We start from the raw sequence: 24,534 nt of genomic DNA, 5'->3' as shown, positions 1-24,534 counted from the left end.
ACACACCCAGATATTTCAGACCCCCACGCACCACCTGTACCGCGGAGGCCCAGGCACCAGGATCAGCCCCATTGCCCAAGACCCACAAAGTAGACTTCCGCTCGTTCATAAAGAGGCCAGTAGTCTCTCCGAACACCTGCATGATGCGCAGCAGCCGCGGGCCAGTCCTGTCCAGCTGAGTAAGAAACAACAGCATATCGTCCGCATATAAAGCTATGCGATCCGACAGCCCATCAGCCCATTCGAGACCGGCCACTTGCGCATCGATACGCACCCATGCGGCAAGTGGCTCCATCGCCAAGGTGAACAAATGTGGTGATAGGGGGCACCCCTGCCTTGTGCCTCGACCAATAGGGAAGACCGATGAGACAAAACCCGCTACGAGCACAGACGCCATTATATCCGTATAAAGTAGAGTCAGATAAGACAGGAAGCGAGGTCCTAAATTCAATCTGCGTAGAAGTGCGAATAGATACTCCCAGCTCAATGAATCAAAGGCTCTATCCATGTCAGCAAGCAATAAAGCCGCGCGTACCCCCAAACTCCCGGCTGCCGCGATAGTTGTATGCGCTCTACGAATATTATGGCGGGTCGCCCGCTGGGGCATAAACCCGGCTTGGGCCGGATGAACTATAGACGAGATATGGGGACAGAAACGATTAGCCAGCGCCTTGGCCAGAACCTTGGCCTCGACGGTGAGAAGAGAAATGGGACGGTAAGATGCATTGTGCTCGGGAGGCCTACCCGGTTTGTGAAAGACCACCACCTCAACGTGCCGCCAATACCTGGGCAGACGATCGAGCTCCCCGGCCTCCTCCAACACATTGCGATAATGAGGACCAAGCTGCAAGAAGTATAGTTTAAAAAACGAATTCGGGAAGCCATTAGGACCCGGCGCCTTACCAGGCCGCAACTCCTGGAGGGCAGAACCCAGTTCATCCTCCGAGAATGGACGGTCCAGTTCCGCACTAACTTCGTCAGTCAAATCCCTGGGTGGGAGATCATCTAGAAACTGGCCAATTACCTCTGCTGGCAGACATTCCCTAGGAGCATAGAGGTCTGCATAATATGCCGCAAAGCTTTCAGCGATGGCAGACGGGTCCGATATCGGTATCCCATCAAAATCTACAATACCCGGGAGGGCCAAGGAGCCTGTCGCTCCTTGGCACAATCTATGTAAGTGTTTGCTCGACTTGTCCCCCCATTGGTAAATTCTGCTCCGGGTTGCCAACCATGCCTGGCAGGCTTCATCTAGCAAGAGGGACAAGTAGTCTTGTTGCGCTAGCAACAATTGGTGGCGGACCAGCCGCCCCCCTTCGCCTCCACTGCGCGCTTCCAGATCCAGAATTTTAGCTTCCGCCCAAAGAAGAGATTCCCTACGGACCCTACGGGCCGCCGCTCAGAAGGAGTTGTCCACCCCGCGAAGGGTAGGCTTCATTGCCTCCCACAAAGACTCCGCCGCCGGGACTGACCCCACATTGTGCAATAAATACTGATCGATGGCTTCCTCAATATGTTCCCTATACACCTCGTTTTGGAGACTCCATGTAGAGAGGCGCCACCGGAAAGGTCCACGTGCCAGTCCAGCATGCAGAGTAATGGCCACTGGCGAATGATCGGAGAGCCCCCGAGGAAGAATATCTGCCTCCGCCACCCTGCCAGCATCCCCCCGAGACACAAAGATATAATCAGTACGAGAAAAGGAGTTGTGGACTGCTGAGAGATAGGTGAACCCCTGCGTCCCGCCATGCAGCCTATGCCGTGGGTCGTCCCAATCCTGGCCCACTACCAGGGAATGACGCTTGGTGGAGTGGCGAACCGCCGGGGCTCCGTCGGGTCTCCAACGATCAAGGACAACATCAACATATCATTCCAATCCCCACCCACCACTGCCAGGCCCACTGGTATATCCGTCCACACAGTCACAAGTTTCTCTACAAATCCCCAGGACAGCGGCGGCGGAGCCAAAATGCTACCCAATATCATGGACTCGCCCCTCAACGTGCCCTGAAGAAAAAGGTATCTGCCCTGTGCATTGCCCCACGTCCTATTGTGAATCTATGGGACTAGTCTGTGAATCAATACTACAACTCCCCGGGATCCCCTCACAAAGCCCGCATGAAACACTTGTACATATCCGAAGCGCTGAAAACAGTGCTTTTGACCCCATAAGGTGCGTCTCTTGCAGCATCAAGACACCGGCGCGCTTGGCCTGCTTAAGGACAGCTCCGCGCTTAATCTTATCCAGCGCCCCTCTGACATTCCAGCTCAGTATGCGTAGGGACCCCACAGAGTCTAACGGTCTACCCATAGTGGAGGCCATGTATAGACATCATGAACATGAAGAACACCGGTAGCCCAAAACATGTAGTGTAGCCGGGCCCCGATATGCAATTGAACAGTGCGATTAAAAACATCAACAGCCATTCCCCTGAACAACCGAACCAACTCCCCGCCCCACACCCTATACCTCAAAAACAGTGAAGTATCTGTTGCGGCTGGCATAGCAGGCAGACCCCAACAGGAGGAACCACCCCTCACCCGCCAATAGATCCCCAAACTACAGCCCATTGTCCTCTGGCCCCTATCCCTGTCTGGAAATATCCAACAAATACTGGCCCTCTTCGGGCTCCTCCGGCCAATTCTAACCCCCTTAGGAATCATAGATACAAAATCACAAAAAGTAATCAGTCAGCTGGTGCAGCTCGACCCGAGGCTGATCCCACACGTGACGGGACATCGCTGCCATATGGACCGCCCTCTGGACCTGGAGCGTCTAGACCCCTTCCCCCTGACCCTAGGCAAATTTTGTAGCATTCAACTTGAGGACAAGTCAGAGCCCCTCCCGGGCGGCGAGTGAGGGCACAGCCGCACTGTCTCATCCGTCCACTGGAAGACCTCCTCCGGGGAGTCGAAGAAATGTGTACGAGAACGATAAACGACCCGCAGCCGGACCGGATAGAGCAATGCATATGGGAGCTTAAGTTCTCGCAGGCGGGCCTTAGCTGCGAGGAACGAATGCCGCGGTTGTTGGACCATTTTAGTATGGTCAGGGAATATCAGGATACGTGCATTATTATACAGCATTGGTTCCTTAACCCTGGCCTGCTTAAGGATCACAACCCGATCGTGGTAATTAAGTAGTCTCGCAATCACTGGCCTTGGACGTGCCCCCGGAGGGGGCTTCTGCATCAGGGCCCTGTGGGCGCGCTCAACCACAAAACATTTAGACAAGGAGTCTGGGGGTAGCCAGCTCTCCAGCTACTGGGTGATAAACTTCTCCATGTCCCCAGACTCTCATCCCTCCGGAAAACCAACAAAGCGGAGATTGTTGCGTCTCGCCCGGCCCTCTGCGTCCTCCACCCTCAACGCCAAGCCCCACTAGGTACTCTCCAGAGATGCCACTCGTTGCAGAGTTGTCACTACATCCTCCACCCCCGTGATCCGAGCCTCAGTCCCGGCGATACTTGCCACCGCATTCCGCAGGTCCTGGCGCAACATGACGTCTGAACCCACCGCCCCAATTTTGGCGCCGAGAGAATCCCTAGATTGTGTTATTGCCGCCAGGAGGGCGGTATTATCTGGAACACCACCCTGGGCCCCACCCGCTGCGTCTGCAGGTCCCCCAGGGCCAGCAAATTTGTCCAGTGTACTTTGCTTGGAGGACCCCCTATCGGTTTTATCCCGTGTCATGATGGGCCTGGCGTACTCCGTGACCCCCCCCCCCTCCTAGATAAGCAGGCGCTAGTAAGGATCACCCCCGGGCAGCAGGGCAGTGTATGTGAGACAGGGGCGGCACTGCTGTCAGGCAGCGGCCCGCGCAGGCGTTCCTGCCGCTGAGGTGTACTCGCTGATCGTCTTGTACCCCCAGGTGCCAAATGGCTCAGGTCTGGCCCACCCGACAGAGGCCCCCAGGCTGTCGAATCTCAATACCCAACAGTGCACCCGAGGGCAAGGGGGGGGTCTGCCAGGGCGTCAAGCACAACACGAGCCCATCACCGTAGGCCCTCAGCGCCGATGGAAGGCGCACAACACGCTCCACCAGTCCCCACAGGTCCACCAATAGGCCCTACAAGTCAACAAGTACGATTCCCAGGGCCACCTAGGGGAGCCCAGAATACTCAATGGGCCACAGTCGTCAACACCCCCACGCGGTCCGATGGCACTGCCGAACCCCCACACAGACCGGGGGGGGGGGGGGGGGAGGAAAAGCAGGCAGTCGCCCCGAGAAAAGCGCCCCAGCCGGACCCAGGCACGCAAGGAGGAGGCAGCCCTCCTACACCAGGCCTCCACTCCACGTCTCCGCGACCACTCACCACGCGTCTCACAGGTCCTCCCCGCAGCCCGATCCGGCCGCCGAACAAGGAGGAACGGTCCATGAGAAGGGCCGGGGGTCCACAACGGACGGGCGAGATCCCGCACGTGCCCACCGAATGGCGGGCCAACCGCCGCAGTCCCAAAGTCCACCAATATGCGTCCGGGGGGGGGGGGGGGGGGGTGGGGGGGCACACACCAAGCCGCGGTCCCCAGGCGACAGCAGGTCCAGACAGCAATCCAGGGAAGACCTCAGGTAGAGCAGGTGCCCAAAAGAACAGCACCGTCAGCCCCTGCTGGCAGCAGACGCCCTTAGGCTGGACACAGGCACCAACCGGCCAGCTACCAGAGGGCTGGGAGCTCCACGTCCAGGCGGCTCAAAATGGCGACAGCAGCCGCAAGCGCCTCTTTAGTCGTCCTCCCTCTCCCCCTGCGGCCCGATAGACCGCCGGTCAACGGGGGGGCTTTATTCGCTCCACGGGGGAAACCCAAGCACAATCGGGGACCTGCCCCAGAGGTAGAAGGGAATCCCGCATGGCGCCCCCGGGGAGATTGAGCCAGCCGCTAGAGCTCCGCCTCCCTCAGGATCTGCCGGCAATGCCGCACTCAAGGCCGTGGTCTCAGCACCGCCCTTGGGCCTCAGAGCCGATCGCTGCCAAACTGCTGCCACAGGATGCAGCTCAGGTCTGCGAGTGCCACCAATCTGCGTCGCCCTGTCTCCCAGCCGCCGGGCACTTCAAGCAGGGGATATCATGGCCAGAGGGGCAGGCTCATGCATGATAGAGGAAGGGCTGGACGGAGCCAACCTAAAACACGTCCACCATGCTGGCTAGTTAGGCCACGCCCCCCAATGCCTAACACTTTTGATGTGCCTATTAATAGCCCATAAAACCTGCCAAACGCAAGAGGCTCCTGGGTAGGGGGGGGGGTCGCAACATCATGGTCAGTGGGCCAGCAGTGTCACTCAATTGGCCCACAATATCCGAAACTTGCCAGTTATAGACCTCCCTCCAGCATGCTGTCCTTACACTGTGGTCTTAGTGGGGGTTCCAGGACGAGATTGTACACAGGATGAGTCTAGTGCCCAGTTGATAAATAAGGTAATCCAATGGTTGGGCAAACATGCTGGGTTTAATACTTCAGACTATAGACACATCCTGATAGCTAGAAGGGTGGCGTGGATTGGCAGGTCTAAGAAAATTTTCCCTGGGCATAGTGTGATTGTTACACTTAGGTATCCGGTACTTGCCCAGAAGATCTTGTTTTCATCTTCTCAATCATTTACTATGGACTCTGGGATTAAACCAGTTCCACTGGGTTTCTTTTACAGACCACCCCCCACACCCTTGTCTCCCCCATATGTGGCAACACAGGAAGTGTGCCCTAGTTGGGGTGGGGGCAATCTGAACTCTGGAAATCCATTCGCACCACTGAGGGATTTGAATGATATAGATCGACTCTCAGAGGGGTCGGGAGTAGCAAGAATGGTTGGCACAGGGGTGGGACACATTGAGGTACAAAACGGGAGAGTGGAGATTAATGATGGGATAACCGGTGAAATTGATCACGGTTAGAGGGAGCAATGGGGAATTGAGATCTCATGTGAGGCAAATTATGGGTGATTTGAAATTGATCTCGTGGAACGTGGCAGGTTTGACGAATAAGTTTCAGGATGATCAGTGGCTCCGCTATATTAGAAACTTTCACATAATTGCCATCCAGGAAACATGGGAGCCAGCAAATACCTTCTTTTTAGAAGGGTACAAAACTTTCTTCTGCCCAGCTCAAAGGTCTAGTGCACGGAGAGCCAGGGGTGGCTTAATAATGTTTGCTGATTTAAGGGTTCAGGGGAGATGGAAGCCCACGCTATGGGAGTTGGATGTAGTACAAGGCCTAACATTTGTAAGCAATACATATCGTCTGGCACTTATTAATTTTTATAACGCACAGTCAAACTTGCAAGGATCAAAGTGCCTAGACAAATTAAGTACTCGTTTGGAGAAATTGCAACTTGAGGGCCGAGTCCAGTCACATCTAATACTAGCGGGTGATTTTAACTGCCACCTGTGTCCCAATTTAAGGGTGAAGGATGGTGACTGGCAGACTTGTACATTAAAAAAGGGGCCACACATGGAACACACCCAGTTAGGACGAGAGTTGAGTGTGCTCCTAAATACTTTTGGCCTAACCCACACAATGGATCCGATTCCCCATCCTTCAGATTTTAATCTTTTACTTTGTGCAGTTTTTAGCGCGTTTAGCGCGTTTGGCACTTGTTTTTGTTTTATTTGCTGTGCACTGGCTGGGCTCTCCCCCCCCTCACACCTGCATTTAATTTGAGGAATACTCACCACCGTTTTGGTGGGCCCGGGTTCTGTGGGTGGTCCGGGGATCGTCTTGTCATCGGCGACCAGCGCCATCTTGGATTGGGTCCAGGCTTTTTTTGGCGGGCGCCATCTTGGAGCGTCCAGGCGCTCCTCCCTCCACTTTGGCGCCTATTTAAAGTCGCTCTTACCCGCGCAGCGGGAACGCGCAGCTAGGACGCCGTCGCTTGCCGGAGTCTTGCCAGAGTCCTGCCCGTCTGCGCCCGTCAGCGTCCCGGAGGCGTCTTGGCGGTGGGCGGGGCTCTGTTCACCGAGAATGAGTAATCTGGGCCCTCATTTGGTGCGGTACTCTTCTAGGGAGCTGCGCTCCTTGAATCATAGGGAGAGCTGCTGTTGTACTGTCTTTCCGGGCCGCTATAGGGGTAAGTCGCGATGTCCGGGTTGTGGCTGGCATCCGACACGGGTTCTGTCATCAGCCCCGCCTATTGACATAGCTGGTGCAGAGTATGCCTGCATGCTGTTAAACACCAGATCAGCTCGCAGCCATGCGCAACACATCTTTGAGCTCCTCGAGACAGAGAAGCCACTCTGCCTAATGCTGACGGAGACTTGGTGGGGTGAAGCTTCTAATCCCGATGTGGCTATGGCCATTCCGCCGGATTTTGACATCTTCAGGAAGGACAGAGCAAAGGGCAGGGGTGGCGGGGTCGCATTGGTGGTAAAGAAGGGCACGCCCTGCACTATCTTGCCCACTGAGGACATCCACGGCTCGGAATCGTTGGCTTTTTCAATTGTGCTAGCGCCGCATCAATGAGTAAAGGGACTGTTAGTCTACCGCCCCCCTGGTCCGCTTGGGACGTTTTTTGCTGACCTTGATTCGGTGCTGGTGGGTCTAGCACTGAGAGCAGAACACTGCTTAGTGGCGGGGGACTTTAACATCCGGATGGATGATCCGTCGGACCCCGCCGCTATTAAGCTTTTGGAGGCTATGACTCCGCTGGGTCTCACCCCGCATTTGCAGGGCCCGACCCATGACAAGGGGCACACTCTAGACCAGGTCTTCTCGACCTCTCCTTTAGTGGTGAAAGAGATTCTCCCGGTCTTGTGGTCGGATCACTGGCTGGCCAAATTTGTAATCAGCGGCAACGTCAGGGCGCCTAACCCTGTCTCACAGCAGCGGGGACGAGCATCTAGAGCATTTAGCAGGGTGACCCCTGAGATGCTGGCTCAGGCTGCTGCGACGCACCCTTGCCCTCTGTCTGGCGAGCTAGAGAGAGACCTGGAGTCCCTGCAAGAATGGCTGACGGAGAGGCTAAATGACCTGGCCCCAGTCCCGCCCCCCCCGCCCGACAACTAAGCGGGTCTCGGCCCCTTGGTTTACCCCTGCTCTGTGGGCTACGCGGCAGCAGTGCAAGGTAGCCGAAAGGGCCTGGCGGGCACATTATGACAGCAAGGACAGGTCTGCCTACAAGGCTGTGGTTAAAGCTTACCACCGAGACATCCGCCTCGAAAAGAAAGCCTATCTTGCGGGGAGAATCGAAGCAGCTTCGAACTCCAGTAAGGAGATCTTTACCATCGTTCGAGAATTCATCTCCCCTCGGACTACTGCTTCGGAAGAGGGGCCCGTAGAATCTTGGGCGGCGGATCTTGCGTGTTTTTTTACAGGCAAGATCAAACTCATCCAGGACTCCTTTCTATCGAGTGAACCGGTTACATTGCCGATGCCCGAGGCGGGCTCGCCTCCCCCAGTGGCGCAGGGCGCCTTATTGGCTGAGTTTCCATCTCTGCCAGCCTCAGCTTCTCTAGCGCTTATGGGCAATTTAAAATCTGGGTCTCCGCTTGACCCCTGCCCTGCTAAGCTCCTGGGTAAACTGGCGGAGGTGGTTAATCCGCTGGCGCACCCTCTTCTCAACCTCTCGTTGAGTCTGGGAGAGGTGCCGCCAGTATGGAAGCAGGCAATGGTCATCCCGTTGCTTAAAAAGCCGGGACTTGACCCGAAAGCCCCAGCCAATTACAGGCCAATTTCGTTGCTGCCGGCTCTTGTAAAAATTCTGGAGAAGCACGTTCAGTCGGTGCTCTCCAATTTTCTGGAGTCCCATGAGATCTTACATGACTCCCAGTCGGGCTTCCGTTCACATCGCAGCACCGAGACCGCGCTCCTTGAGGTTTCTGAAACCATTAAAGGGGTGTTGGATACCGGGGGCAAAGTCATGCTGGTGGTGTTGGACTTGTCGGCGGCTTTCGACACCGTCCCCCATGAGGGCCTGCTCGCAAGACTCTTTGAGATTGGTCTGCGGGGGACGGTGCTCAAATGGTTTTCTTCCTTTTTGGCCGGTCGCCGGCAAACGATCTGGACATCATCTGACACCGCCGTAATGCCGCCTCTGGGAGTCGGGGTCCCTCAGGGCTCTATATTGAGCCCGACCCTTTTTAACATCTTTATGACCCCTTTGGCGGCGGTGGCGGAGTCATTTGGTGCCCGGATCGTGTCGTATGCCGACGACACCCAGCTCCTCTTCTCTTGCGAGAAAGGGGCTGACTTTGACGGGGAGAGTATCCAGAATTGCCTTGGGGCTGTGTTCGCATGGTTCCAACTGAACAGCCTCAAGTGCAATTCCGACAAATCGGAGGTACTCTTCTTCGGGTGCGATACGGAGCCTAGCTGGCAGGCCTGGTGGCCCATCGACATGTTCCCTCCGTCCGGCTCTTCTCCCATGGCTAAAAACTTGGGGGTTAAGATGGACAAGGGGCTGACGATGAAAGCCCAGATCTTGGGGGTAACCGGCACTTGCTTCGGCCTGTTAAAAATGCTGCGGAGGTTCTTGCCTCTCTTGTCCGAGGAGCACAGGAGGCTGACGGTGCAGGCTCTGATAGGCTCCAGGTTGGATTATGCCAACATTCTTTACCTGGGCCTGCCAGAGTATCTGCTACAAAGGCTTCAAGTTGCACAGAACGCGGCGGCCAGGGCCATCTTTGGCCTAAGTAGACGGGCCAGCGCCTCTGGGTTGTTGGTGACGTTACACTGGCTACCCATCCGCAAACGGATTGCCTTTAAGGCGCTGACCTTGGCCTACAAAGCGCTCCATGCTGTGGGAGCTAAACATCTCCAAAAGAGACTGACCTTTTACCATCCGACTCGCTCGTTGAGGTCAGAATCTCTACTTTTGGCGGCTGTTCCGCGTGTGAAGAGGGCTCGCCTTGGGGGCCGCTCTTTCAGTCTGTTGGCCCCACAGATGTGGAATGCACTACCGCTCCCTTTGCGGGGGGCGTCTACTCTCCTTGATTTTAGAAGAGGTCTCAAAACCTGGCTGTTTTCCCAATAGGTCTGCCAGTAGTTTTGCTTTCTTTTTGTTTATCTTTTAACCTCTTTTAGCTGTGTTGTGTTATTCTGAAATCTGTTCCCCTTACCTAAAAGCGCCGGGACACTCTTTTTGAGTAACCGTTGCGCTATACAAAAGAATAAATAACATAACATAACATAACATAACTGTGCCCTCTACCTATAAGGGCAGAGGATGTGCATCTTTTATTGATTTTATCTTTGTCTCTCATATAGTTAGGAGGCTTATTACCTCTTTTAATATCCGTTATAGAACTTTTAGTGATCATAATACCGTAATTATATCACTGGTGGCCCCACGATGTCACCCGGCATCGTTCAGTTTGACGGGGGAAAGATCTCAGCAACAGATCAAGGTAGATGGTTGCGTTGGGCACAGATTGACACTACCGCTTTTAATAATTCCCTTTTTAAAGGTAAGCAAGAGATACAGAAGTGCTTAGATCTAGAAATACAGGGATGAGACCTAGTTCAGATTTTTATAGACATTGCGCATTTAGTAAATAGCCTTCTTAAAGCACCTGCACATTCATGCTCTAATGATGTGCCAAGATGGTTTGATGGGCAGTGTTCGCAGGCCCTTAGAACTCTAAAGAGTGCCCTTAAAAAATCACCTAGAGACAGGGAATGGATCGTGTCCTGCCGCAAAGGGTATAAGCAAGCAGTTAGGACACGGAAGCGCCAACTCCAAATGAAGGCTTAAGAGGATTTAGAAGAGGCTGCTGAGCTAAAGGACTCTACTAATTTCTGGAATGTCATTAATAGCCCATGTTTTAAAGATTCTAACACTCCATGCCTGGCCCATAACATTTTACCTGAGCAATGGCAGGCTCATTTTGAGGGGCTGTATAATCAGCCCTTACGAGTGGACGAGCCACAGACATTATCCCTTTTACCTTAGAAGAGGTAAGACTTGGAATAGACTGTCTTGCGCGGAATAAAGCCCGGTGACCAGACAGGATTCCACCTGATCTATTCTGAAGCAACCCAGAGGTATGGGCGCCGATTCTGGTAAGGGTACTAAATGCTGCAGTTGCAACAGAAATGCCTCCCTCATGGTCCACGGCCACCATTGTCCCGATATTCAAGAAAGGGGATAGGGACAGTCCACATTGCTATCGCCCAATATCGCTTATTGATGTGACAGCAAAAGTTTTGGGCCGAGTGGTACTGAAGAACAAGTTACTTACCTTCGGTAACGATGTATCTGTAAGAAACATTAGTTAGTTAGATTCCTCACCTTAGAATATCCCCAGGCATCAGACTGGATCCGGAAGATTCTTCATCAGCAATACCCCTTGCGCGTCGCTAGGCGTCATCTGCGGCTCCGCGTCCATCGTCGGCGTCGTGTGCCGGAATGACGTCGGAGTACTTAGACGCCGCCCTCGCACGCTGACGTCAGTTCTTGTACATAGCTTTCCGCGCCAGGAACGCAGAGCCATGCAAGAGACCGACACTGGTGCCAAAAAATTCTAGGGCCCTGAAAGGGATAGCCTTAACCCTAGATGTCAGTTCGCAGAACGGGGAGGATGGGTGGGTCGGTGAGGAATCTAACTAACTAATGTTTCTTACAGATACATCGTTACCGAAGGTAAGTAACTTGTTCATCTGAAAGAAACACGTTAGTTAGATTCCTCACCTTAGAATAAATACCCAAGCAATACCAACCCCGGTGGTGGGTCTGCGAACCAAGATCACACCAGAAAGTCCTGGAGGACAGAAGCCATCCCTCCGTACTTGGCTGTCTAGGCAATAATGCCTGGCAAACGTGTGTAGCGAAGCCCACGTCGCCGCCTGACAGATGTCCTGCAAAGGGACTCCCCGTCCCAAAGCAGTAGTAGCTGCTGTGGCCCGAGTAGAATAGGCTCGCAGCCCAACAGGAGGGTCCTTTTTTGCCAAGGAATAACAGATTTTTATACACAAAACGACCCACCGGGAGATGGTCCATTTGTGCACAGCTTTCCCGTTCTTAGCACCCACGTATCCAACGAAAAGTTGGTCGTCCACCCGGAACTGTTTCGTGCGGTCCAAATAAAAGGAGAGCGCACGTTTTGGGTCCAGACGGTGAAGCCTCTCTTCCTCTTTGGAAGGATGCGGAGGCGGAAAGAAGGTAGGCAAGGTGACAGATTGCCCAAGATGAAAGGGGGTCACCACTTACGGTAGAAAGGAAGGACGAGGCCGAAGGACAACCTTGTCCGGATGAACAGATAGAAAAGGAGGCTTGGACGATAGAGCCTGGAGCTCACTCACCCGTCTAGCCGAGGTGATGGCTACCAGGAAAGCAGTCTTAAGAGTTAGAAGACGAAGAGGACAATTGTGAAGAGGCTCAAAGGGAGCGCACATCAGGAATGTTAAGACAAGATTCAAGTCCCACTGAGGCATTACGAAAGGGACAGGAGGGAACGTGTGAGTAATGCCTTTAAGAAAGCGTGACACTACAGGGGACTTGAAAAGAGAGGGCTGATCAGGAAGCCGTAAGAAGGCAGAGAGGGCAGCAAGATAACCTTTCAAGGTGCCCAGGGCAGAGCCCTGCCGGGCCAAAGAAAGAAGAAAGAGGAGAGCCTCAGAAAGAAGGGCGGAAAGGGGATCCACAGCCTTTGCTGTGCACCATGCCACAAATATGTTCCACCGGCAGGCGTATACCGTCTTTGTGGAGGGACGCCTGGCAGCCAGAATGATATCACAGACTTCAGGAGGCAAGTCAAATGGCATCAACTGCTGCCGCTCAATCTCCACGCATGGAGGTGGAGGCTGGACAGGTTCGGGTGGAGGACCGTCCCCTGCTGCTGCGACAGAAGATCCTCCCGAAGGGGCAGACGTATCGGAGGATCGGTCAACATACTGAGTAGCTTGGGATACCAGTACCTTCGTGCCCAATCCGGAGCCACCAAGATGACTTGGGCCCAGTCGCGCCTGATCTTCTTCAGCACTCTGGGCAGAAGTGGTATAGGCGGAAAGGCGTACAACAGACCGCAACTCCACTCGTGACGAAAAGCGTCGCCGAGCGAGTGCCGCCTTGGAAATTCCAACGCGCAGAACTGCTGACATTGCGCGTTCTCGTCGGTGGCGAATAGATCTAACCAAGGCTCTCCCCACTGCTGAAAGAGACCTTGCGCCACCTCGGAGTTCAGACGCCATTCGTGATCCATCATGCACCGGCGGCTGAGTTCGTCTGCTCTGGCGTTCAGAGAGCCCGCCAGATGTTGAACCACCAGGGTGATGCCCTGGTGTTCCAGCCATGTCCAGAGGCGCAGAGCCTCCTGACAAAAGGTCCATGACCCCACCCCGCCCTACTTGTTGCAATACCACATGGCAGTGGTGTTGTCCGTGAACACTTGCACAACACTTCCCCGGACAGAGGGAAGGAAGGCTTTCAGTGCAAGTCGGATCGCTCTCAGCTCCAACAAGTTGATGTGGAGGCGAGACTTCGCCGGAGACCAGAGGCCTCTGATCTCCGCCTCTCCCATATGGCCACCCCATCCTAGGAGGGACGCATCCGTCACTACGACATGCTCCGGTAGGGGTAGGGAGAGGCTCTTGCCCGTGACCCAATCGCGGTCCGTGAGCCACCACTGCAACTGCTGTGCAGTGCCCTCCGAGATCAAGACATGGTCGGACAGGTTGCCGTGATGCTGGGCCCACTGAAACTTCAGGTCCCACTGCAGAGCCCGCATGCGCCGCCTGGCGTGATGCACTAGTAGGATGCAGGAGGCCATCAGCCCCAGAAGCCGCAACACTAGCCTGACCGAAACCCAGGATAGAGGCCGAAAGATGGGAATCAGGGCCTGTATATCCCGGACCCGCTGCTCCGGTGGATGAACCCGGAACTGCGCCGAATCGAGAACCGCTCCGATGAAGAGGAGCTTCTGAGAGGGACTCGGGTGTGACTTCGGCACGTTGATGGAAAACCCCAGCAAATGCAGGAGATCCGCCGTAGTCTGGAGGTGGGAGACGACTGTCTGGGGCGAGCCCGCCTTCAACAACCAGTCGTCGAGATAGGGGAAGACCGGAACCCCTGATCTGCGCAGATGAGCTGCGACCACCGCCATCACCTTCGTGAACACCCGAGGGGCACTGGTAAGGCCGAAGGGGAGCACGGTGAACTGAAAGTGCTCCTGACCCACCGTGAACCGCAGGTAACGCCGGTGGGCCGGCAGGACGGGGATATGGAAATATGCGTCCTGCAAGTCCAACGCTACCATCCAGTCTCCAGGGTCTAGGGCAGCTAGAACCTGAGCCAAAGTCAACATTTTGAACCGTTCCTTCCGGAGGAAGGCGTTGACGTTCCTGAGGTCCAAGATAGGGCAAAGGCCTCCTTTGCCCTTCTTGGGAACCAGAAAGTAGTGGGAATAACAACCACGACCTACTTCTGGGCTCGGAACGCGCTCGACGGCCTCTTTGGCCAAGAGGGCCGAAACTTCCTCTTGCAGAAGATTCAAATGATCCTCCGAGATACGGTGGTGCTGAGGTGGCATGGCTGGAGGGGTCGTCTCGAAGGGGAGGGAGTAGCCCCTTCGGACGATTTGCAGCACCCACCTGTCCGAAGTAATGGTACGCCAGTGGAGCAAGTGATGGCGAACCCGGCCTCCCACTGGCGAGGAATGGGCCTGAAAGCACGGACTAGGAAGGCTTTGAGGCGGATGCTGCCGGGGTGGATGTGGACTGACCGCGTCGTCCTCAAGTACCGCCTCGGCGGAAACCACGTCCGCAACCGCGTGCAGGCTGGTTCTGCGGCCGGTGGCTAGGCGGACGTGAGGAGGTGCCCCTTCCTTGGCCACGAAAGGAGCGAAAAGCGGAAGCTTGTGGCCGCGGGGCCGAGAGGCCCAAGGACGTGGCCGTAGCCCGGGAGTCCTTGAAGCGAGCCAGCGCACTGTCCGCTTTCTCACCAAAAAGGCGAGCGCCATCAAAAGGCATGTCCATGAGTGTGCTCTGGACATCCCCTGAAAAGGACGTGGACCGCAGCCAGGGGTGACGTCTAAGCGCCACCGTGGTAGAACTCGCCCTACCCAGCGAGTCCATAGTGTCGAGTCCACATCGGATTGCATGGCGTGCTGCATCTCTCCCATCGGCCAGAGCCGAGGAAAGCCGCGCCCGGGTCTCCTCCGGGCACAGTGGCAGCACGTCCTCCACCGTATCCCACAGAGAGTGGGAATAACGGTCCAAGAGACAAGTGGTGTTTAAAGACCGCAGGCCCAAACTGAGCGAAGAGAATAGCTTCTTACCGAACTGTTCCAGTCTCTTGGAATCCCGGTCCGGAGGAGCGGACGGGAAGGAGGATTGGGAGGTAGAGGCCTGGATAACCAGACTCTCGGGGGTGGGGTGTTGGGACAGAAAACTGGGGTCGCACGGAGCAGGGCGGTGGCGCCTGGCAATGTTCCTATCCACAGGAGGGACTGTGGAGGGCTTGGACCAGGTGCCCTGCAGAACGTCAGTGAGGGCCTCATTGAATTGCAGCAGAGGCTCAGTGGAGCATGCGGCAGACTGAAGCACCTCAGTGAGGATGTTAGTCCTCACAGCCACGGCAGGCAGCTCAAGCCCGAGGGCCACGGCCGCCTTGCGCAGCACCACAGAAAAAGCTGCACTCTCCTCCGAAGCCACAGTCGGAGGAGAGATGAATCCAGTGTCCAGTGAGGTATCAAATCCACTGGCCTCCCCCAGTTCATCTGCCCAGTCCTGAGAAAGTTGCCCCTGAAGGGCCATAGGGTCATCAGACCCCTCCCATTCGCCCCCGTCATCCGATTCCTGGTAGACAGGAGGAATGATCGGAGCCGGTCGATAGACAATATGTGTCTCTAGCGGCGTCGGATGCGGCGTCGGGCGGCGCCGCATCGGCGTCGGGACCGGACAGGGGCTGAATCGGGGATCGACGTCGACCGGAGTCGGGGGTGGAACCAGAGTCGGGGGTGGAACCGGTGTCGGCGCCGGCGGAGGAGGCGTGACGAGGTCGACCGGCGTCGACGGAGGCCCAGGCTCGGGCCCCTCGGGGACCTGCGGCGTCGGGGCCGGAGCCTCTAACGGCGCCGGAGCCGCCGGCACGCGAGGTCGCCCAGTCGAGTCCGCGGGGCCCGAAGGCGCGCCAGCGGGCGTCGACGGCGGGGCCAGGCTCCTCATGGCCGAGAGGAAGGCACTGACCTCCGCCGGCGTCGCGTCAGTCCCAGGGACCAGCGGGTATGGGGACTTGCGCGGCGCCTGCGGCTCCTGCGGAGCCGCGGGGGTGGAACCACCCGGACCCTCGGCCGAGTCGCGCGACCGGCGAGGGGAGTCGGAAGAGCGGTGTCGCCTCTTGGACTTCTTGAAGTGCTTCGACTTACCCGAAGATTTCGAGCCAGACGAGCGACAATGTCGAGTGCGGCTCCGCGACCGATCCTTGGACCTCCTCCTAGACCGGGATCGAGAGGGGCGCGGAGCAAAGTGGCGAAGCTCGAGAAGCTTGCGGGACCGCTCCCGCCTAGCTTTCGAGGTCAGGGCCATACAATCGGAGCACGACTCCGCGTCGTGGTCGAGGCCCAAGCAGTACAGGCACCGGTGGTGATGATCGGTCACCGACATCAGTCGGTGACAGTCGTCACAGGCCTTGAAACCAGGCATCCTACCGGCACCAGAGTCGAGAAGTGACCAAAAAGAGTCGAAAAAGTTAGTCAAAAATTGACTAAAGGGGTAGCTCTCCCGGATCGGTGCTTACTGGCGCGGAAAAAAGAAGAACTGACGTCAGCGCGCGAGGGCGGCGTCTAAGTACTCCGACAACGTCATTCCGGCACACGACGCCGACGACGGACTCGGAGCCGCAGACGACGCCTAGCGACGCACAAGGGGTATTGCTGACGAAAAATCTTCCGGATCCAGTCTGACGCCTGGGGATATTCTAAGGTGAGGAATCTAACTAACGTGTTTCTTTCAGATCAGTTTGGCAGAATGGGCTGAGTGCAAGGCATAATAACGGATGTGCAGTATGGGTTCCGTGCGGGTAAATCTACGGTTGATCAATGTTTAAATCTCTATCTTGTTACCGCAAAGTATACAATAGTCAAGGCTGGGGCACTTTACTTAGCCTTTATGGACCTTACTGCGGCTTTTGACCGTGCTAATCACAGTAAACTTTGGAACATCATGGGATCACTGGGGGTGGATCCGGCCCTAATTAATATCTTAAGGGCATCACATTTAAACACTTCTGCTGCAATAAGATACAAGCAAGAGGGGAAGACAACAGAATATTTTAAGTGTCTGTGTGGGGTCAGACAGGGATGCATTTTAGCACCTTTTTTATGTACAAGATATATTAATGGACTGGATTCTGCATAAACCGCACTTCAAGCAGACATCCCAAGAGTAGGCCCAAGATCAGTCCCTGTTTTTCTTTATGCGGACAATGCGGTCCTCCTTGCTCGTACACCTAAGGGCTTGCAGGTTTTATTAGATGGGTTCGTAGGGTTTATGAACAAGCTGGATTTGTCCACTAATTTAACAAAATCTTATATAATGGAATTAGGGAAGAAGAGTAGGAAGCAAAACACCTATAAGATAGGTACACATACCCTGGGGAAAGTACCGGCCTTCTCATACTGAGGCATCATGTTCGATGATAAACTCAGTTTTAAACAGTTATTAGAGGGCAAGTGTCTCGGTTTGACAAAGTCTACTGGAGCGATTACAAGCTATGCCCACAGATTAGGTAGATGGTCGCCGGGGACAATTTTAAAACTGTATAACTCCTTTTGTAGTTCTAAAGTCCTATATGGAAGTGAGGTCTGGGGGTTTGTGAGGACAAACAAACTCCAAAATGAAGAAAACTTATCTTAGGCATTTGTTGAAAGTCCCCCAGAGCACCCCTGCATTTATTGTACATGAGGAGCTGGGGTCAAAATATATTTGTGACTTGGTGGCGGTGAAGCCTCTTCTGTGTTGGGCAAACATATGGTCCAATGATGAGACAGGTTTTAACAGGCAAACAATTCAGGACTGTCTCTCTCTGGACCATGCGTTGGAAATCCCGTGGCTGAAGTACATAAAAAATACCTTCACTATGCTTGGTAGATCAGATTTGTTCTCCAATCCAGATACGGTGTGTGCACGGGACAAAACGCTTATTAAAGATCTATTTTTTTAAATACACTGTGGCCCAAAGGGAGGAAATCAAACTGAATAAACCCACGGTCAGAAACTATATTTTAGTTGTGTCGACACAAAGCATAGAACCGTATCTAACCCTTATAGCCAGTGCACATGATAGATTTTTAATTACGAGGTTCAGGTTGAATCTGTTTCACCATCTACTGGCTGTACCGGCTGGGTACGTGGCACATCCTGAACAAAAGGGGCCCTGTGGCTGCGACACTAGGTCTCCACAGGATACCCTACAGTCTGTTCTTCTATGCCCGTATTACTCATTCCCAAGAAAAGTGTTTCTAAAGGGGCTTTTAAAGAAACTCAGATTCATATAGGCCCGTGTGGCCCTGTTATTTTTAAAACTTGCCCCAGATGTTTTTACCTTATTCTGTGTCTCGAACGTTTTAAGATCTACTTTAAAGTTAAGAAATACCAGGGGATCATAAAAGCGGAAGACCACCTATTGAATCTATGTATTAATTAGGATAGGTGGTCTTTTAATGCTTTTTAGTAAATATTGAGTACTGTTTTTACTGTATTATTCTATCCTGAGAATTCTTTTTTACCCTTATGATCACTGTTTTCTGATTGATGTGTTGATGAAATTGTATCTTTTATGGTCATATTTTCTTATATGCCAAATAAAGATTATTATATTATGAAGAGTCGGGAACAGCAAAACGGGGAAAATCAAATTCCACAGCAAGACACACAGTTAACACCTCCTAGATCCAGACACAGGCAAATAGCTCAGAACTTGATAAATACCATCTGAGACACATGGGTCCATTTTCAGCCTCAGCATATGCACTGTCCACAAAGAGTTAAAAATAAAATCGAGAATCACAGACCACAGGTCTCTTTTTCCTGGTTCATGATGTTATGGAGGTCATTTGGTGTTCGAACGTAAGATTTAGTGTAGCTCTTCTTCTCTAAACCACAGGTCTCCTCCTTGACACTCCTGACATATTTCCAGCTTGGATATCCTGCATGTGGACTCTCACTCCATGTAAGCTCAATTACGACATGACCATCCTGGTTTGATTAGGTATACAAATTTGCCTTAATCAGACACTGAGTGCGCAATGCGAGAGCATCAAAAGCTACAAGACTACAGGTACATTGCAGCTCACCTCATTCAACACTGCAACAAACTAGTGTGGGTGGACTTCGCATCCTTATGTACAACGCTGAGGATCTGCTCTCCATGACACAGCAGCAGAGTGCTGGGAAATCTCTAGTGAAGGCACTAGAGCTTTCCTCACTGATTCTCCCGGCCTTCAGCTCAAGTGAAATCTTCTCCACTATGGCCCTAGAGCCGTCCCGTAGCAGGCTGGTGATGTGAGAATGCCCAACACATGTTGAGAACCCCAACCTGGAATTGCGGCGCTGCTGACCACAATCAGGTCAGTGAAGTAGCTGCATATTGGGCCTCAATCAACTGCAAAGTTGGAAATCCAACTTGCAATACCCTGTCCCCTTACTCTTCTCATATACGTAAAAGCCTTGTCATGGAGGTATGCAACAGGCAGCATTCACTTATTCAAATTTAAAAACACAAACGTAAGTGTTAGTACTGACAAGGGCTGAGTAAAATAATTATTGAAAGCACAGTGAGGGTTGACATTCCTATGGTTTTTCCCCTACTGTACGACGGCACTTAAGTAGGATAGTGACAAAAAATTTGACATTTTACGAAAGAAAAAAACCAGAACCATTCCTTTCCTGGAATGCTCAAATATACTCTTCATTATTTAATTTCCCAATGGCTTAAGAAGCATAGCATAGCTTAACAGAACATAGCAGACCATAGCCCAATCTGCATAGCAAATGCTTACCTTAAAAGATTCTAATTGCTGCTGACTTGCTTCCAATTCTCCTTTTAGAGAAGCCTGTAGTAGAAGGTGGTCAGTTTCCTAGGAAATAAAGCACCTTAATGAATTATGAGCAAAGAAAATCTGGTTGCTTGCAATGAAAAAAACACACTGACAGGAACCTCAATTAATATGGTGACACAAAGAGCAGAAAATGAAATAAAGTTATATTGTTTATTAGGTGGTTTTTCAGGATATGACCACATGCTCTTGATGAGAGATTAGAAACATGAAACATATTTAGGAGTCTTTCTTGTTTCTAGGGCTTGGAAATGGATTTAGCATTGTATGACCGTACCAGAGGGTCTTGTAAGGGAATGCCTCTTTTTGCATGATCACCCCTAATGTATTGGACTGATGCTGCTTGTGTTTTTTTTACTCAGAGTGCACAGAGCCCTGCCAAACAGGCCCCCGTGCCAGTGCTCTGTTCCTTAAAACATGTGTCTGATTGGCTCACCCACAATTTGCATAAGGTAACTTTCTTACAAGTCCCTTGTATATGGTACCAGAGTTACTCAGGGCTGTAAGTTAAAGTGTCCCTCGTGGACTGCAGAACTTATTGTGCCACCAAGAAAGTGACAAAGCAAGACTTACACTCAGCCATTGCTGGCTGGCAGAGCAGTTTTGGAACTACTAACTTTACTTTGCCATTTAAACTAATGACAAAGTCTAGACCTTCCTTTTTAATTTTTTGAAAACATATTTTATTTTTTCAAATGACTATCACAACGCAGGGCTCTGTACTCCAGAGACATCTGCCACATCAAACATACATATACATGAAAGCAAACGACATTTGTATATGGAAAATCAAGATGTAGGACAAAGGCATGCTAGATGATAACTAGTTTCCCCACCCTTAACTCCCCCCCCCCCCTCCCTCTCCCAACTCCCTTGTGATCGCACTACATCTGATGAATCTTGTTCTCAGTCTAAAACAAGCAAAATGTCCCACCCTAGTAGCTTGCACCCCCACGCCCCCCCCCCTCTGCAACTAGACCATGCTAGCAACTACCCCAATGAATGGGTCTCCGCATCTGCCGGCAGCTCCAACCATATTCCCCGATAGTCCGCCCACCGTTTCCAAATCTTGTAGTGTTTGCATGGGCATCCCCTGGCCACAAAGATGGGTTGCTCCTGCCCCATACAAAAATCCAATCCATTCTTCCATACAGTCATTGAAGGGGCCCATGTCGCCTTCCACTCCCTAGCAATATCCCGTTTTGCCAGCGTAAACCCCAACAGCATAAGATGTTGTTTGTAGATATTGCCCTCTATTCCTTCCATAACATGGAGTATAGCCAGCTGCAGTGTTCGAGGGAGTTCCCACCCCAGTACCTTTGAGAGGCATGCAAATACTCCCCTCCAAAAACGATCTAAGGACGTACACTGCCAAACAGTATGTAGGAAAGTGCCTTCCTCCCTACCACATCGAAGACACTCCGGGGAAGCAATCAATCCCGCCCGCCACAGTCGTGTTGTTGTAAAGTAGACCCTGTGAAGGTATTTGAACTGGACCAGACGGAGCCGCATCACTATTGCCGCGCCCCGCGGAGCTGCCAGTGCTTCCGTCCAGTGCTCCTCCTCCTCTAGGGCACCCACGTCAGCCTCTCAGTCCCCCTGAAGTTTTCGCAGTGTGGAGGAACAGTGGGTGACCAGTGATTGGTATATACGAGAGATCTTTTTGTCTTTCAGGCCCCATAAAGACTTTCGCCTCCAGTGGGCTAAATTCAGGGAGAAACTCCAAACCCTCCAGGCTAGGAGACAGGGCGTGACGAAGCTGGAGGTATCGAAATAATTGCGATCGTGGCATTAGACCTTTTATATATATATATATGACACCACTAAGTTGGGCTTATGGGGCCCCAAGGCAGGGTGCTGTATATTAAAAATGGGGACGTGTGTTTATATGTTTTAACAATAAAAACATAAATTGACATTTTTGCTTAAGAAAGGCTAGAAGCTCCACTGGCAAATGCAGGGTTATACACGGACAACTCAGCAGTGCTAACTTCTGAATGGGACTACTGAAGTTGGCACTTGAAGGTATCAAAATAATATTTACATACATTAAACCCAACTTGATGCTCACATCACATTTAATGTAACCTTTAAGTAAATGGCTACTTTAGTAAGTTATCACTCTGTTGCCCAAGTTTTCAAGTGACCGTTTCTGGTTGCTGGCCAAAAGACAGCCTTCTGCCCTGCTGGGGGGAGGTGTGAAGGACCCTCTGGAAGGAACACAAAGGGCCTCCCATTAGAAGAGGTGTTATCTCATCCTGGCAGAAAGGCCAAATGGGGTGTGAGCACAAAAGGCAAGCTTGGCAGCAGAAGCTGACTTTGAAGGGCAAACTGGGGACAGACCCAAGAGGGGTATCTCTTTTGTTCTGGTAGACAGGTTGGCATCTGGAACAGAGAGGGGGGAAACATTTGCCAAACCAGTTTTCCCATGAGCATATAGCCCTCAGGTCGCCACACCTCTAGGGTGGACTACCGAGCTCCACACACCGAGAGAGTGGTTCTGCCATCTTGGGAGTGGGCACAATATTGCATTCTGGAACAGCTAGATGCCACACTTGACAGGAAGTTGTCATAAGGCGGGAGGGGACCTGGTAGCCTATTGACTGGTAGCCACTGCATTCCAGAGGGCTCGTTCTAGGCATAAAAGTGGCATTCAGACCTCACATCATGTCTGCACCCGAAAGGTGACTGATGAAGGACTGCCTTGTTCCCTGGACACGGAAATGAGAGGCTGCATCAAAGACTGGACTGCACCTGCTGAATCTTGGGCTAGCAAAGAGAGGAATGTGCCTGTGGTGCCCTCCTTGAGGAAAAGTCCTACCTGAGCCCCAGACAGAAGGGACTTCAAGAGTCAGTTGGCTGACTTCCTGTTCCAGCCTCAGGGCCACAAAAGCTTAACAAGCCTGCCTTGGAGAGTTGGTGGTCACAAACGCTTGACTGCCACTGAAAGCTGCGTGGAATGGACCTGAAAGCTCGGACTAGGAAGGCTTTGACACAGATGCTGCGGTAGCGGATGTGGACTGATTGGCTCTCTATCCCCCTGCTCCGCCACGGCGGAATCCACATCAGCGACCGCGTTGAGGCTGGTGCTGCGGCCTGTGGCTGGACGAACATACGGGGGCGCCCCTTCCTTGGCCACGAAAGGGGCGAAAAGCAGTAGTTTGCTGGCGCTGGGCCGACAGACCCAATGACTTGGCCGTAGCCCTAGAGTCCTTAAAGCGCTCCAGCGCGGTATCAGTTTTGTCGTCAAAAAGGCGACGGCCATCAAAGGGCATGTCCATGAGAGTGCTCTGGACAGCCCCTGAAAAGTTTGTGGACCTCAGCCAGGCGTGACGACGAATCGCCACCGTCGTTGCAATAGCTCTGCCCAGCGAGTCCGTGGTGTCAAATCCACATCTAATGGAATACCGTGCGGCATCACACCCAGCAAGAGCCTGGGCGAGCCGTGTCCTGGCTTCCTCTGGACACTGGGGCAGCACGTCCGCCACCGTATCCCACAGATAGTGGGTGTAACAGTCCAAAAGGCACGCGGTATTAATGGACCGCAACCCAAGCCTGAGTGAGGAAAACAGTTTCTTGCCAAACAGTTCCATCCTTTTGGATTCCCGGTCCGGAGGAGCTGACTGGAAGGCGGTTTGGAACGCGGAGGCCTGGATAACCAGACTCTCAGAGGTGGGGTGTACGGAGGGAAAGCAGGGGTCGCCCGGAGCTGGGCGGTGGCGCCGGGCCACGTTCCGATCCACAGGAGGGACTGTGGAGGGCTTGGACCAAGTGCCCAGCAGAACGTCGGAGAGGGCCTCATTAAACTGCAGCAGAGGCTCCGAAGAGCTTACTGGCGGTTGAAGCACCTCAGTGAGGAGGTTAGTCCTCACGGCCGCTGCAGGGAGCTCCAGGCGCAAGGCCTTGGCCAACTTGTGCAGCACCACAGCATAAGTAGCACCCTCCTCCTTAGCCACGGAAGGAGGAGAGATGAAACCAGTGTCAGGCGAAGTGTCTAGACCACTAGCCTCCCCAAGCTCATCTGCCCAGTCCTGACTTTACTGGCACTGCTGTGCCAGAGGGTCCTCAGACCCCTCCCAGTCCTCCCCTTCATCCGTGTCCTGGTAATCAGGCAGAAATGACGGAGCCGGGTCATAGGCGAAAGGGTCACCAATCGACGCTGGAGACGGCGCCGCTCCGACGCCGGACTGAAACCAGGCACGGCGTAGTCCGAGGACGGGACCGGGAGCGACACCATGGGGGTCGGCGCCAGCGGAGGAGTCGTGAGGTCAACTGGCGTCGACCGGGATCCAGGCCTGGATCCCACGGGGGCCTGTGGTGTCAGGCCCGAAGTTGATGACGGCGCCGGGGCCGAAGCCGCCGGCTCGCTAGGACCCCCAGTCGGACCTGCGGGGCCCGGAGGCGCGCTGGCAGGCCTTGACGGCGGGAAGAGAGTCCTCGAGGAAGTCTCGAATCTCGCCCGGAGTCGCATGAAGCCCAGGAACCGGAGGGTGTGGAGCCGGGGGGGGGGGGGGGGTGCCGCCACCCGAGCCCTCTGCAGAGTCGTGCGAGGGGA

General features: G+C 53.5%; 1 protein-coding gene across 1 annotated transcript in view; it reads right to left on the bottom strand.

The window, feature by feature from the left end:
* GCC2 (GRIP and coiled-coil domain containing 2) overlaps positions 1-24,534 on the bottom strand; it is a 325,439-nt gene that overhangs the window by 91,956 nt on the left and 208,949 nt on the right. The window contains exon 15 of the mRNA XM_085622624.1: positions 19,923-20,000. Coding sequence (XP_085478750.1) covers positions 19,923-20,000 — 78 coding nt within the window. The remainder of the gene's footprint in view (positions 1-19,922; positions 20,001-24,534) is intronic.

The sequence above is a fragment of the Triturus cristatus genome, chromosome 8 (assembly GCF_964204655.1).
Source record: "Triturus cristatus chromosome 8, aTriCri1.1, whole genome shotgun sequence".
In the NCBI taxonomy this organism is placed as follows: domain Eukaryota; kingdom Metazoa; phylum Chordata; class Amphibia; order Caudata; family Salamandridae; genus Triturus; species Triturus cristatus.
This window is presented reverse-complemented; position numbering and strand designations above follow the sequence as displayed.